The sequence below is a fragment of the Haliaeetus albicilla genome, chromosome 10 (assembly GCF_947461875.1).
Source record: "Haliaeetus albicilla chromosome 10, bHalAlb1.1, whole genome shotgun sequence".
NCBI classification, from domain to species: Eukaryota; Metazoa; Chordata; class Aves; order Accipitriformes; family Accipitridae; genus Haliaeetus; species Haliaeetus albicilla.
Genome location: NC_091492.1, coordinates 30918914 through 30932879, shown reverse-complemented (window position 1 = coordinate 30932879; position 13966 = coordinate 30918914). Strand labels below are relative to the sequence as shown.

The window sequence follows — 13966 nt, the reverse complement described above, 5'->3', positions numbered from 1 at the left end:
GATGTACTGGAACACACCAACTAGAGGCACAGGACAAAGACCAAGTGCTGTGAAAGTACTACATGTAGCATGACAGCTATTAATCCTAGCTTGCACCAAGGCTAGAAACCAGGACCTGCTCCGCACACAGAACCCAGCTGTAACCCCATGGGGCTCACTGCAGTCATGCCACACACCCCTAAAGCCCCCCCCTCCCCCCAACAACCCCACATTGGAACAGAAACCCACAGAGCCACCACCTGGTTTTGTACAATTGTTTATACAAATTCAACAAAGGTAAAACTGCATCAGGAAGGTCTACGAAAACAACACCATACAACAATGGCACTTATGAATGCAGAATTTTACAATCAGGAAATAACCATGTTATAAACCTTAAATGAGAACTCAACTCACACTTCAAAGAAAGAGAGACTACGTTTGACCATTTATTCTACAGCTGGACTCACTGTATAAATTAATTTTATATTGAGTACAAGAGCTCATGCTACAGAGTGAAACCCTCCTATGTGCAAAAGCTGAAATTGGAATTTTTTAAAATTTTGAGAAAAAGGTGATTTCTATACAGATAAAAGTGTTTTACTTCAACTATAATTTACACCTTATTTCCACAACATGCTTATGTCACTTCTGAAGTATACAAAGCAGGATATAAACTTCCATTAAAACATGCTTGAAGTTGAAAGTATTAACCTACTTTTCCTGACCTGGGCACATTTGTAGATAGATACTGTCTACGAAGTATAGGTTAAGTTCTCGCCTACCATAAGTAAAGATAAAAATTGGCAATCAAAACCGAAACACTGGTAATGCATTCAAACATTGCATAAATAATTTTTAAACAATTTTTGTACAAAAATAGTTCTGCATAATGTAAGATGTAACAAAACAAAACGTGTTAAGAAGGCAGAAATGCAGTGCGTGGTCCACTTCAATGACACCAACTTTTTTTTTTTTGTTGTTTTAAGAAATGAAAAGCAGAAATCAAATTTACACTACCAAGCACATGCTGTGGTACTTTAAATAACAGTATTTCTTGGAGATCAGTCGTCTTCCGGGTGTGAACAATTATCATCAGTAACAGTCGCCTTATGAATTTGCATAAGAGCCAGTGCAGGACATCCATCCCAGGTAGACTGAATTAGTGGCACAAGTTGAAACTCTTAACATGGGTAGTTTCATGTTGTTCTCTCCTCGACAAGAGTTGTAAAATCCAATCGCGGTATTTTCCAATATTCCAAGTTCCCAATTGAAAATAAAATCCCTACGTGTTCTTAGTCCCACCCACCCCACCCCACCCCAAGTATTTACACGTGTCCTTTAACTAACTCAGTTTTTGCAGAAGTTTTTCTTCCACTTGCCCAAACTGAACACTTACTGACATTTCCGCTATGAACTGCTCACAGCCTTCTTTTGTCACTTGCTTGCAGTACCTCAGATCAATCTGGCAGATGTTTCCACAACGTTTGAAGTAAGACAGGCACTGGTCAGTAACCTTATTGCAGTCTGTGGGGAAAAAAAAAACCAAACAAAAAAAAACACAAAGGGGGAGAAATTTAACAGCACTTCTCAGGTTTGTTCTCCAGCATGAGGACAGTTTATCCGGACTGCGGTAGGTCCTTCCTGCTCCTCCCGTGCTGTGCCGACAGTGAAATCACCCTGCCAGCCCCATGGCCGCTCCCTGATCCCTGTCACTCTGTTGTGTAACCAATGAGATAAAGCAAAGGACGACAGATGCGCAGAGAAAATCCCCTGTGGAGGATGAGCGAGGTAAAACACATGGCTCCTAAGCAGGAGGCGGCCGGCCTGGCAGCTGGTGGAGGGCCTGGGGAAAGGCTGGGCAGCTGTGGGGTTATTTACACCAGCAGCACATCCAGCTGCTTAAATGGAATCCTGGGGGGGGGGGGAGTTACACCAGGGGCAGGGGAAGAGCTGGGTAAAACCCCTCTCAGTGATGAGTGTTTCACACAAGCCTAACGCCAATGGGCAATTCCCGTCCTTCCCCCACCCCTGCGCTTCTGTTGCTTACCTGATAAATTAATTTCTGTTAATGAATCCCGCGTGGTGGTTCCAACTGCGGTCAGCAGGTTAATAGACTGATCTGTCACGTGATTACAGTAACTGAGATTGAGTTTGGAGAGCAGAGGCATGTGCCTTATGATCAGCCGCAAAGAAGCATCTGTAATATCCAGGCCAGCCAAACGCAGCTCAACTATGTTCCGTAGTTTACTCCGGTTGTCGATCTGACCTGGAAAGCAGAGGCAGCAGGTCACTCCCACAAGTCTCACCCCGTGTTGCAAACATCTGCAGATCTATATGAAATGCACTGTGACACACAACACTGCTGCCCTACATCAACTTCAGACGCTTTTGCCTGTCTGGAGCTTTGGAGGGGACATCAGCAGGAACACTTGTCTATTTTTGGAACAGGCACATGGACAAAGCCACCTCCTGATTTCAAAACAAAAGGGATGAAAGTAACTGCAGGGGCCCAGCAGAATTACAAGTCGGGAATAAGCAGTAGGCTGTGCAGTGCATGCCAGAAAGCAGATCTGATTTGCTCAAAATTTCACCTGAGCTGATATCCGGGCGAATGTGGCATGACCCACAGAACTGCTCCTTCCCTGAACTGGAAGAAAGTGTTTCCATACTCTCTAAAGTACACCCGTTGCAGCCTGAAGAGAAGAAAGTCAGACAGAAAACCAGCACAGTGGCTCAGATGACTGTTCAGCAGCCAGAGAACATCACTCGTTACCCAGTGGCTTCCAGCGAGGAGGTGTTGCAAGTCACTACTTTGAACACCTCGCACGTCAGCAAAGCCCAGAACCCCGCCGATGCTAGCTGCAGGGGTTTCTGCCCGTTTCCTCCAAGGGGGACTAGCAGCAGAACATGCCACAGAACGTCTGGGACAGGTCTCCCGCATGCTCCTCTCGCCTGTTACCTGGCCGGTTATCTGTGGGCGGCGACAAGAGGTCTCTCATTTGTGCGTCTTTCAGGCCTTCTGCCCACTGAACATCCAGAGTTCGGAGTAAAGGACAACTGGAACTACAAAGTGCCGACACTGCTATCCATGAGCACCCTGATAACAGCAGGTCTCGAAGACCTGCAGATACAGAAGAAGTTGGAGCACATGGCCTACCCAGAGAGACATCCGTGGCGATCTCTGCTACCAGGCGCAGGCTGGGCAAAGCCCAGTGCTGCTCTGACGAACAATCCCAGCACGCCAGGGCAAGCAGGGACCCCATAAGCCGCCTCCTGCCCAGCTCTCCATCTCCCCCACCATCTGGAACTTCATTACTGTGGGTGACATCAGACCCCCTCCACCCCCTCCGCTAATCATGTCAACACAGGCACTTTCCACAGCACAGCAACTTTACCTGTAGACAAAGACCTGCCTCAAACTAGTTTACCTAACACATCAAGTAGTCACAATTTAACTAATTTTGGATCCATTTTAATTTGCTGATGCTTCATTCCTACATATCTACTCCTCTCCTAGGATACCTGGGTCCCTGCAGATGTTCCTCAGAGATTGCAGTTTAGATACAAACTGGTTTGCTGAATTCAGTGAAGTGGTCAAAAAACATCACTTACCTGGCAGTCTGTTGATAAGCCAGCTCAGCTGCTTTTTAGATATATTTGTCCAGCTAAGATCAAGGGTTACAGGCTGTCTCCTAATAATGCCACTAAGCATAAGCGGAGTGATGGATTTACAATGGTTTAAATCTATTTTGGTCCATAATCTTTTGTCACAGCACCTACCCCAAAAGAAAAAAGCCAACAGCACTTAATTTGGCACTTGTTTTGATTTCTGCAAGACTTTAAAAGGTGTCATTAAACAGTAGGAAGAACTACAGCATTTAACTGAAAATAGCAAAAATAAGGCTGAGCGATGCTAAGATAAGCACAACACCACACAACGGTACATAGGTTTGAAGTTTCTCCCTCAAATGTATCATGCAATAAGGCATGGAATTATTTCCACACAATTACAAGCATCAACAACTTTGGATCTCATTTTAAGTCATCAGAGCACTTACTAAAATCCATTTTCTAGCCTGAAGAGAAGCCACACCTTCTTGCTTGCCTTTTGAATATGAACACTGGTTTTTTAAATATTACTGTCCTGATTTCCCCCATGCTTTCCTTGCTTAAAACCAGTGAATTTTGTAAAACAGATCCCCCCCACTTCCTGTTCTCTGTTTGTGTTATTCCTATCTACGTGGCTTATGAGTTTTTACACTCTCTTTATGGTTCTCTAAGGGCAACAAGCAGGAAGTCCTAATGAGTGCAAGATCCTGCATTTTCTCATTTTTTCCAGTAGAAATACTGCACTTAAGTGGAAAAGGCATTTACCAGCTTTCTGTGACACCAAGAAGCCCATGGAGGAGACACTCCACACACATCTTCTTGCACTGAATTATCAACCTCCCAACCTTTCTGTCATCTACCCAGTTACTACACTGTGCTAGAAAGGAGTCTCTGTTACAATTTGTCCGTGTGTGTGCACATTACAGTTGAATCCAAGATGACAGCCAACAAGAGACTTCACTGCAAGTTCAGTGAAACATGTAAGTCTGTCCGCTAATGCTTCCTGCTGCTGTACAGTCACCGACTGTGTCAATGTTCACACTGTGGTACCCCAAGCACTCAACAGACACACTGCGAGTAAATACAATTAACAAAGATTTCCTCCGTCAGCTCTGCTGGTATGAAACACAGCAAACAGGATTGCTCTCCATGTACCCTCTACAGGGGAACAATCAGCACAGACCTTCCGAGAACACCGAGGGCACTGGAAGGTCTTTGCTGTATCTCAATAGATACTTAATAGCTGAACTGAACAAACAACTGCATTAGCAGTCAGCAAGTCCTCAGGGCAGAATGACACCAAGACTTAGCATGACCTAGACTGCCCATTCCGGCAGGCAAGAACATTGTGGTGTCTAACTACAGAACAGGCTGCTCTGGGGTGCTACAGTCCCAGCAGGCTGATGCCAAGGCTGACACACACACTCTCACACACACACACGCTCTTCCCACCAGAAAGGCTGGGAACTGCTCTTTCTGAGAAAGCACCAGAGGACATGCTACTTTTCTAGATGCTGCTGGTCACCCCTTCTCCTTGGGCTCAGCAGAGCTTCAGTGACAACCTGCTGCCTCTGTCACCCGCTTCCCTTTCAAGTCCATCCCGCTACATGTTAGACCTAGCTGGGCTTCCTGCCCTCCTTACCATCTGTTCCAGGTCTTGCAAACTCTCATACAGATGCACAAGTCTCTATGACTGAGGTAGCTAAAGACAGCCATCCAGACTTCCCTCTGCATCACGTGGGCTGCCCCATCATCCAGGGGGAGTGAGTCCGGAGGGGGGCTGATGGGAGGCGGCCGGATAACATGCCGTTCCATCTGAATGCATTTGGGAGGAGAGAGCGAAGGCGGTGGCCGGGTTATTCCCCGAGGTGCGCTTCGCAGGCTGGGGATGAGCTGGTGCCTCAGCTCCCGGGGAGTCCCATTTAACCCTTTGCTGAACCTATGGAGTCTCTCACTGTTGTTCAAAGCACGCTTAGGTTCCTCATTCTCACTCTCAGGTTCAGATTTGATGGGTTGGTGATTCTCATTGGCAAGGCTGTTCTCGGTTTTTTGGATCTCCTGGTTAAGCTCCTTGCTGAGCTCCTTGCTCAGTTCCTTATTGGGAAGCCGCCTTTTCCTCCTCATCTTGAACTTCTTCTTGTCCCTGGGCTCGGCACCCTCTGTGCTGGGACCTGCAGTGGGCGAGCTGGACCGTGACTGGTCACTATCCTTGGACCTGGGAGGTGCTTCTGGCAGGTCATCCTCTGGCTCCTGCTTGAGGCGCCGCAGGGGTTTGATCATGGCAGTTCGGTCATCTGGAGCCTTCCACGATCGCCGCTGAAAAGGAAGAGACAAGGGCTGACTATTCGAGCAAGAACATACTCAGCAATACTTCACATGCTGATGCTCCACACAGGCAGCCCTGCCTGGGGGGGTCGGGCTGCCTGCCAGCTCTGGGCCCCACCCATCTGAGCACAAGGGTACATTCACCGGCCAAAGGTATCAAGTTCAAGTGCCATCATGGATGAGGAGTCCAGCTATTGGCTTCTCTGGACTCCCAGCGAGTGGTAAATGCATTTATTCACCATGCATAATCCTGCAGATTTAAGGGCCTTATTCATTACACAGCAGACAGTTTATATACAGAAGATAAGCAGCATACTATAGACAGCTTTTTCCCCAGCAGGCCAGAAGAAACCAGGCTTGGGACACATTCACTGGGCACCCACTTTAAACACTGGCTGACATGCATTCATGCCCAACGGTCAAAAGGTCAATTTTTGAAACCTCCTGAATCGCCATCACTGACTCGCTCTGTGGCTGCGCTGTTGTGGCCCTTATTGCTGGATACTCACAGCCCCATTTAATTACACTTCAGCTGCTCCTTTACATCCCACTAAACTCTGCTCGTCTTCTCAAACTTCCCCCAACTCCGGTGCATGTGCAACGGGGAATCTGACTGACAGGTCTGACACACTGCTAGCCTGATGAGACCTCATACTGACACGATCTCCAACGCAATGCAGGCTGACAGGGGTTAGCTGGCACCTTCTTCCCTGCCCCAGTCATTGTTCGTAACAGCAAACCGCACTTCACTTGCTTGCACTAATCAAATCTCTCTTTGATGCACACCAGACAGAAGTGTAAGAGACGTACAAACTAAGACCAGGGAAGACTTCAAGTCTAATCTGATCACTACAAGCAAGAAAGAAGACACCAACTGTTAAAATGAAATAGCTCTAATAAGAAGAGATCTGGACTGGCAAGAAATGGTGAACTGCTGTGAACACACTTGTTATATCAGAAGGTCTACGCTTTCACAATAAGCTAATTGGATCAAGGCAGTGAATGTGTTCCTATGCTTCAGACTGCAGCGCACAGCAGAGAAAACTGATCACCCTGTCTTTAAATTAATATATTATAAAGGGAGAGGTCACAGTAAGTTAATGACAGGTTAGAATAAAAAAATTACAACATCACACTACTGGCAGCTTGCAGCATCCTTCACACTGGGTACTGACAAGCACTTAGTTTAAAGTTATTGGACTTCTGTTATCGTGGCAGGTGTGTGAGAGGTAATCAATACTTGTGTGCCAGGTCATCCCTGGCTCCCTGGGGTGTCAGTGGGAGACTCCAGGGATGTGCTGTGGTAGAGACTGCTGAGGGGCTGTGTGGCTGGGGCAAGATTCAACCATGCAGCAAGAGCGAAACATCAGTATAGAAACAGAATTTTATTCCTCGGGTCATCAAAACACAGCTTGCTGCTGTATTTTAATATGGGACACCAGAACAGAAAACAAAATCAGACACTGCAGCTAAACTATCCTGGAGTGTAAAGGTTTCCATGAGAGAGATCTCTGTAATTTCAAGATGTAAATGGAATAATAAAAAAGCCTGCAGTGACACAAGGACATGACTGATAGAGAAACTGGCTCACCATTCAGCTCACATGAGAAAGGATTAAAAGGGATTCAGAACACATCTATTAAAAAGGCAAAGTACCTTCTTCCTGAAGAGTTTGTCTTCTCTTCCAAGTTTTAGCTGTTGGAAGAAAGAAAAGTAAAAACCCCAAAACACGACATTTGTTCTGCTGTCCGATGAAGGTTTGGTGATCCACAGTGCCTTCCTCACACACTGGGGGGCTTTCATGGAGCAATTCAAGCCATCCATAAACACTGCAGTGAGTCCGAAGGGATGGGAAAAGGAAAGCATGGCCAGAAAGCAGATATGCATAAAACTGGTACTGTGAATTTTGCGCTCTCACTCCATCAAAGCAACACCAATCACTACATTTACCGTACTGTAGCGTTCCCACTGTCAAGCCTTGCAGATAGACTGACTGCCACTCCTCGTGAACTACACATGCAATACAAAACCAGCCACTGATTCCAGTTTTAAAGCCATCAGCCATTTACTCATGAGACACATTAAATCTAGGTCCTCATTTCTACCCCTGCAAACAAGCTTTTCTGTATATCCCAATTACCATATTTTGCAATCCACATGACAATTTAGAATGTCCCTGCCTGGCCCAAGGGCTCCGACTGTCAAATTCAGGGAAAAGCTGTCTACATTGCTGTTGTGAGCAGCTCCTCCTTTCTGCAGGCTACAGAAAGTGTCGTTTCTAAAGGTCCTCTGATGGGTTATGAGTATTGTACATCGCTGAATCAGCCACAAAACAAGCTGCCATGCGCCACCAAGTGGGTAGAGATGGAAAAGTTTCCATTAAAAATTGATTTTCATCTTGATCCTACTCCAAGCATCTTGTAAAGACTTTTCAGTTAAAGTGGGTTTTCCAGTATTTTGAATAAAACAACAGCCACAGCCCAGTGTTTTTGGCCTCTGAACATCAACCCAAGTGTCACTGCTCAAACTACTGTCCTGTTAGACTAGCAGTTTTCAGAAAGGAAGGTAAAACATTGCAGTTTCTTTTGTAACAATCTGGGATTTCAAGATGAGCTATAAGCCAGAAGGCAAGAGACATCAGCCCCAACCAGCCCACACGCATCTGTGTAAGCACATGAAAAGAGTGTTTTGTCATACCCGCTTTCTCATAGTGGGTTCCTGGGGTTTCTCAAATTTCCTTTTCCTCCACAGATGCACTTCGTCTGACTTTCTCCTCAGTATTGAGTCAACTTGAGTCTTTTTGGAATGTTCCTCCGATTTCCGCCTGGGAGTTTCTTCACAATCCCCTTTCCGTTTTGCAGCATCTGTTACTTCCTTATTGTCTCTGTTAATTTTCTGTTCCTTCAGCAAGGAGCCTGGGAGATTTGATGCGTATTTGAATCCTGGTCCGCGCTTTTGCTTGTACGCCAAAGAGACACAAAACACAAACAAACTTTATATCTTACGCCTTTCTCAGCTCTTTATCTAAGTTGCCTCCAACACTCCAACATTGGTGGGTTGATCGCTTTGTAACAGACAAAATTTTTAGCAAGGAGTTAAAGTAGTTTGAACCTTCTTGTAACGACACACTTGCAAGTGTCTGTCTTAGTTTGCAAAGAAATAATGTTTCACTAATTCCAACAGACACTTCAGGCTTTGCATAACTGCCTCTGGATTTTGTTTTTTTTTTAAAGAAGTATTTTCATCTTAGAAATTAACATGCAGCAGTGCACAGAACTAACCTAAATATTCCCCAGGTTCTAGGTGAAGTGTTGGTACATGGAACAAAAATACAAAAATTATTAAAGAACAGAATGCCATCAGCTTATTTCCTTCAATTCAACTGAATTAAGCACAAAATCAGAAGCTGGTACTGGGCAAAATTGTACCTACAAGCCAGAGGGAATGCCTGAGATTTTGTATCTCATTCCAGCACCACTTATCCCCATTAAACTCACTTTTCCAGTTTTCCCTGCATGGTTGCACTTTGGACACTCCCAGCAGTTCGGCAGCTCATCGTTAACCACACCATCCGATTCCTTCACCTGGTGAAAGAGAAGTACAATTTAATTCACAATCGTGCTGCAAAAGTCTACAAATAGATCACTTAAAGGCATTTTGTACAGCTCATAATTTTCTCTGATTGGCTGCTGCCCTCCCAATGGCTGCAGAAAAGGAACACAGATCACCGCAGGTGCTGCACCATCCTGCTAGTGCTGAGCAAGTCCTCAGTCCTGCACAATTACCCTTATGATGATGTCAGCAGGGGAGGAAAGCATGCTGGCCAAATCGGTGTTTGACAAAGGGTTCAGGTCTGGCCTTTTTATGAAGGTCAATGACAATCCCAATTAACACAGGGCACGTTCTGCTCTTGCAAAAAACCAAAACAATAAAAACCACCCCAACAACCCAAACCAAAACCATGGACTGGAATCATGCCATCTCCAAATGTCCTCCCACACCACTTATTTGCAAAGCTCAGTCCTGTCCAGTCCCCTCCCAGAGTAAGGCACAGTCCGATCTTTTAATAGGAAGGGATTTTTTTCCATATGCACATTCTCACATACATTAATACTGTTCAGCATTTTTAGAAGCATAGCACCCTCCACTGTAATCAAGTGTTCCTTAAAATATTTTTCTTTATGGATCAGAACTAGCAGTCCCATGTCTCCAGCCCTCAAGCCCATGTGCCAATAAAAATGATGGTTGCCAAGTCAGCTAGAGAACAGGCGCTTTTATTCAGAAGACTGGACACATGAAGGCATTTTTAAGGTTTCTCACACCCACAGTTACCCAGCTAGCGTGAGGAAGAGAAATGCTTACTGCTTCACTAACTCTGAGAGACTGTGACATTTTGCTTTTTGAAAGACAAGATGCACACTCGGTGTTGTTACACTACAATAAAAGCACAGCCCTGCCCTACGTGGTTGAAAAGCTGCTGGTTTCTGAATTTCCATACAGAAGTCCGCATTACTTTCCAAACAGGAGATAGGTGTTTCTGAAAAGACATTTCTGTGAATGAAACTGAGGATGAAAAGCAGAGCTAAGCTAAAAAGACTCTCCACACACACGCATGCTCACTGATAGCACATTCACATTTAAGGGTTTAGTTATATATTCAGAAAAAAAAGCCGGGGGGGGAGAAAGATTAATTTATTACTATTGCAGACAACAAAAACATGCTTCTGTCAAGACAAATAGCTGGGCACTGGCATCAGCAGCACAGTAGCAGGAGACTGCTGCTGAAACAGGCAGGGGCAGAGATCTGCAGATTTTTCATGTTTCTGAAACATTTCCTCCTCTCCTCCCAGCTCCGTGAAAATGCACTAGCTGAGCATGAGCAAGCCCTTGGTTTTAGGGGAATTGCTTCCTCAAGTCCCTGAGCCAGACAGCAGCCATTCTAGTTTCACCATCTAGCGAGACTGATAACATGTCAGTCTCTCTCACCAAGTCTTCTGGAGTTAATAAATGAGTAAATGAAGTGGGCAGAATTTAAATACTGGTTTTATCACAACTGTGTGCCTTTGAACCTTCTTTCCCATGGTAGGTGTAAGATACTCCAGGAGCTGTTGTATACATCTCTGCCTCAGGGGAACAATTCCTGGCCCAAGCCCAAGTTGGGAACAAGTTATTTCCCGCACTGAATATAGAACAAATGCTACCGAAGGGAAAGCATTGCAGCTCCGTCCCTTCTGTGAAGTTCAAGGAACTGAACAGATGTGAGGAACTGTAAGAAAACTAATTAGACACACACAGACCTGCCACTGAATCTGTCCCAAGCCTTTCAGGCTGGGTGGGAGCCAGTTCTGAGTGTTCGCTACAAACAGCAGGTGGTTGTCTGAGCCACAGTGTGAGGCATCTTTAGAAACGTACCTGCAGCACAAGGTCAGCAATTCAGAAAGTCTAAACATAAGACTAGGCTACTGTGAAGTCTTCTTCTTAGGGAATATGGAGACCCCAGGATGCTGATCTGACATCACTGAGAGCCATGAATTCTGGCAGTGCCAAGACTGAAACAACATAGGCAGCGAGACACACCTGGGCTGAAGCCATGGGCAGCAGTGCAGCTGTGCTGGAAAAGGTCTTTGTATTTCTGCTCCTCTGACAAGACACCTGAATATTCACCTTTTCCATCAGTATCACTATATCCACCCAAGATGAAAAAGAACAGACTCCTACTGGGGAAAAGAAACCCCTTCTCTTTAAAGAAACAGCATCAGATACTGCACTCACACATACTAACCAGCATTACTAGCAATTTGAGATGTAGCAAGAAAGAAATCATCAATATTGGTTCAACTCAAACGCTCTGTAACAACGAAAGGCAGTATTCCTCCAAAAATCTCACTAGCTCCCTCTGGAAATGATGCTATGCTTGCAAAATGCTTGCCAAGATCATTTTCATAAGAACTCTTCAGCAAAACGAGCATTTGTATTGGTACTGTATTTTCAAGGAAAGAAGCATATCAGAAACCTCCCATGACACTTCTCAGTATATGGAACATGGAACATCCTGGCTGTCCTTAGCATGGTCCCAACGCAAGCACCTAACGTGCTCTGGTACCCAGGGCTCCCCCAGCAAGAGGCACCCACAGAAGCCCCTCAAGGCTCCGAGTGTGTCAGAGCACAGATGCACCTCAGCTACCCTTAATCTCCTCACAGAGGTCATCCTCTGACACCTTTTTTGTGGAGAAAACCCACCACAAACATGTACAGCCAAATCAAGAAGCTGGAAGAGGATGGACTTCAAACCAGGAGCAACCTGCCCTGGAGTACAAATTAGCCACTGCACGTGCTAAACTACTCCACAAGCTTTAGAGATTTGTCTTGGAGAGAATTCACTCCACATGGGAGTAAGTCAGGAAAGGACACTCCCTTCACTGATCCAGTTTATATCAGTGTCCCCCAAAAGTACATTTGCCAAACATTTAATTGGAGATGACCAACAGTTCACATGGACTACTGCCTGTTTACCAAGTAGGACAGGAAGGGACTTTTTCTTGGTGGACAGCTGAAGCAGCTGCCCTGGGGCTGCGTCTGCATTCAAAGGTACTTCCCACAAGGACTACTTATGGGCTCCATCATCTGGGCTTAAGCCCATGTCAAGGGCTTGAGCAAGATGTAAACATGGCAACACATTTTTGTCTCGCAGATGATCACGGAACCTGGGAATAAAGAGCAAGGAGGGATCCAAAGAAGAGGCTCCATTTTCCTTTTGCTGTTCCACTGTGCATAGTCTCATCTCGCCTTCCAAGATGATTCCGAAATCCTACCAGTGCCCTTTTGTCTCATTAAATAAACAGTACCAGTTACCCCACCGTTTCAGCTCAAGAGAAGCATTGAGAAATAAAAATACAAGACACACAAGGCACACTGTAAATCTCCTACTGCTTAATTTTCAGAAACACCCAAAGCAATATTGTTCCTATTACCAAAACAGCACTCAGAACACCACACATGCATAAAAGAACAAAGAGCACTTGCTTGATTTCACAAATCTGACCCACATCCTGTGCAACTAGTCCCAAATGTGGTACAGGGAGAGGAAACCATGCTTGAACTGCCACTAGACAACAATCATGTTCTCTGAACTTAGCCATGAAGCGTCACTGACACTGCAAAGCGAGACATGGGAGAGCGCAGGGCACTTTCAGGAAGGACTGGAATAGCAAACCAGCAGCTACAAGCCAAAACTGAGGTACCTCTGAAAATGAGCAGCTCCTTCCCTTGGTTCATCAGCCCCTGAAGCCTTGTTTTAAGCAGAGCCAAGCAAGCAAAGCTCCCTTTCAGAGCCCATCTGTGGCAGGAGCTGTGAGCACCAATTTCATGAATCAGGCAGACAGCTACAGTTCTGGTTTGCCAGCTACCTACTTTCTGCTCTAATAAACGACACGCACATAGCTTGGTGCAATACTATGTACTGGGCAAGAAAAATAACAGGCCAGGAGAGCATCAGCCTGGGCCTGCATGAGGAACAAACCTCTCCTCCCAGAAATCCCAGAAGGGCCAAAAGCTGCCTTCTGGGGCATGGTATGTCAGAATACATTTGCTTTGGCAATTTGCTTTAACCATAAACAAATCAGCAACAGGAAATGGCTGATCAGCTGAAACAAACCAGCTCTGGAGAAAGGAGGCTTCTAAATGCTAATACACAAAGATATGCCCAAAATGACACTTTTGTTACCGGCAAAGAATACAGCTGCTCACAGGACTCAAGTCAGCCAAGGGTGAGCACTCCTGCAGCTTGAAACTTGCTCAGTTTGTTCTCTAGAGCTGCAGTTTTCCTACTGCAACATTTGCTCAACACCTTTAAAGCCAGCTGCCACCGAAAGGCACATCTGTGCCTGGACAAACACAAACTGCAAACTACTCATTTGTACTTCGTGGGACACAGGAAGGAGCTACCGATACAAGGATTGTGACTAACTCATCCTAAAGTACAGGCAGATTTCCCTGTCCTCTTGAGCTTCCCATACCAACTGAAACTCCTCACTTCCTTAAACAAGAGGCA

General features: G+C 45.5%; 1 protein-coding gene across 11 annotated transcripts in view; it reads right to left on the bottom strand.

Moving 5' to 3' along the window:
* Positions 1-240: 240 nt before the first annotated feature.
* Positions 241-13966, bottom strand: part of KDM2B (lysine demethylase 2B) — a 127059-nt gene continuing 113333 nt past the window's right edge. For 7 of the 11 annotated variants that reach the window (XM_069794735.1, XM_069794741.1, XM_069794733.1 and 4 more), the window contains 9 exons: positions 9414-9500; positions 8614-8883; positions 7573-7611; positions 5234-5907; positions 3595-3758; positions 2942-3103; positions 2574-2675; positions 2030-2248; positions 241-1506 (listed from right to left, as the gene is read on the bottom strand). In XM_069794735.1, the coding sequence (XP_069650836.1) occupies positions 1325-1506; positions 2030-2248; positions 2574-2675; positions 2942-3103; positions 3595-3758; positions 5234-5907; positions 7573-7611; positions 8614-8883; positions 9414-9500 (1899 nt within the window). In that variant the 3' untranslated portion in view covers positions 241-1324. The remainder of the gene's footprint in view (positions 1507-2029; positions 2249-2573; positions 2676-2941; positions 3104-3594; positions 3759-5233; positions 5908-7572; positions 7612-8613; positions 8884-9413; positions 9501-13966) is intronic. The other 4 variants (XM_069794734.1, XM_069794738.1, XM_069794739.1 and 1 more) reach the window with 4 other exon arrangements.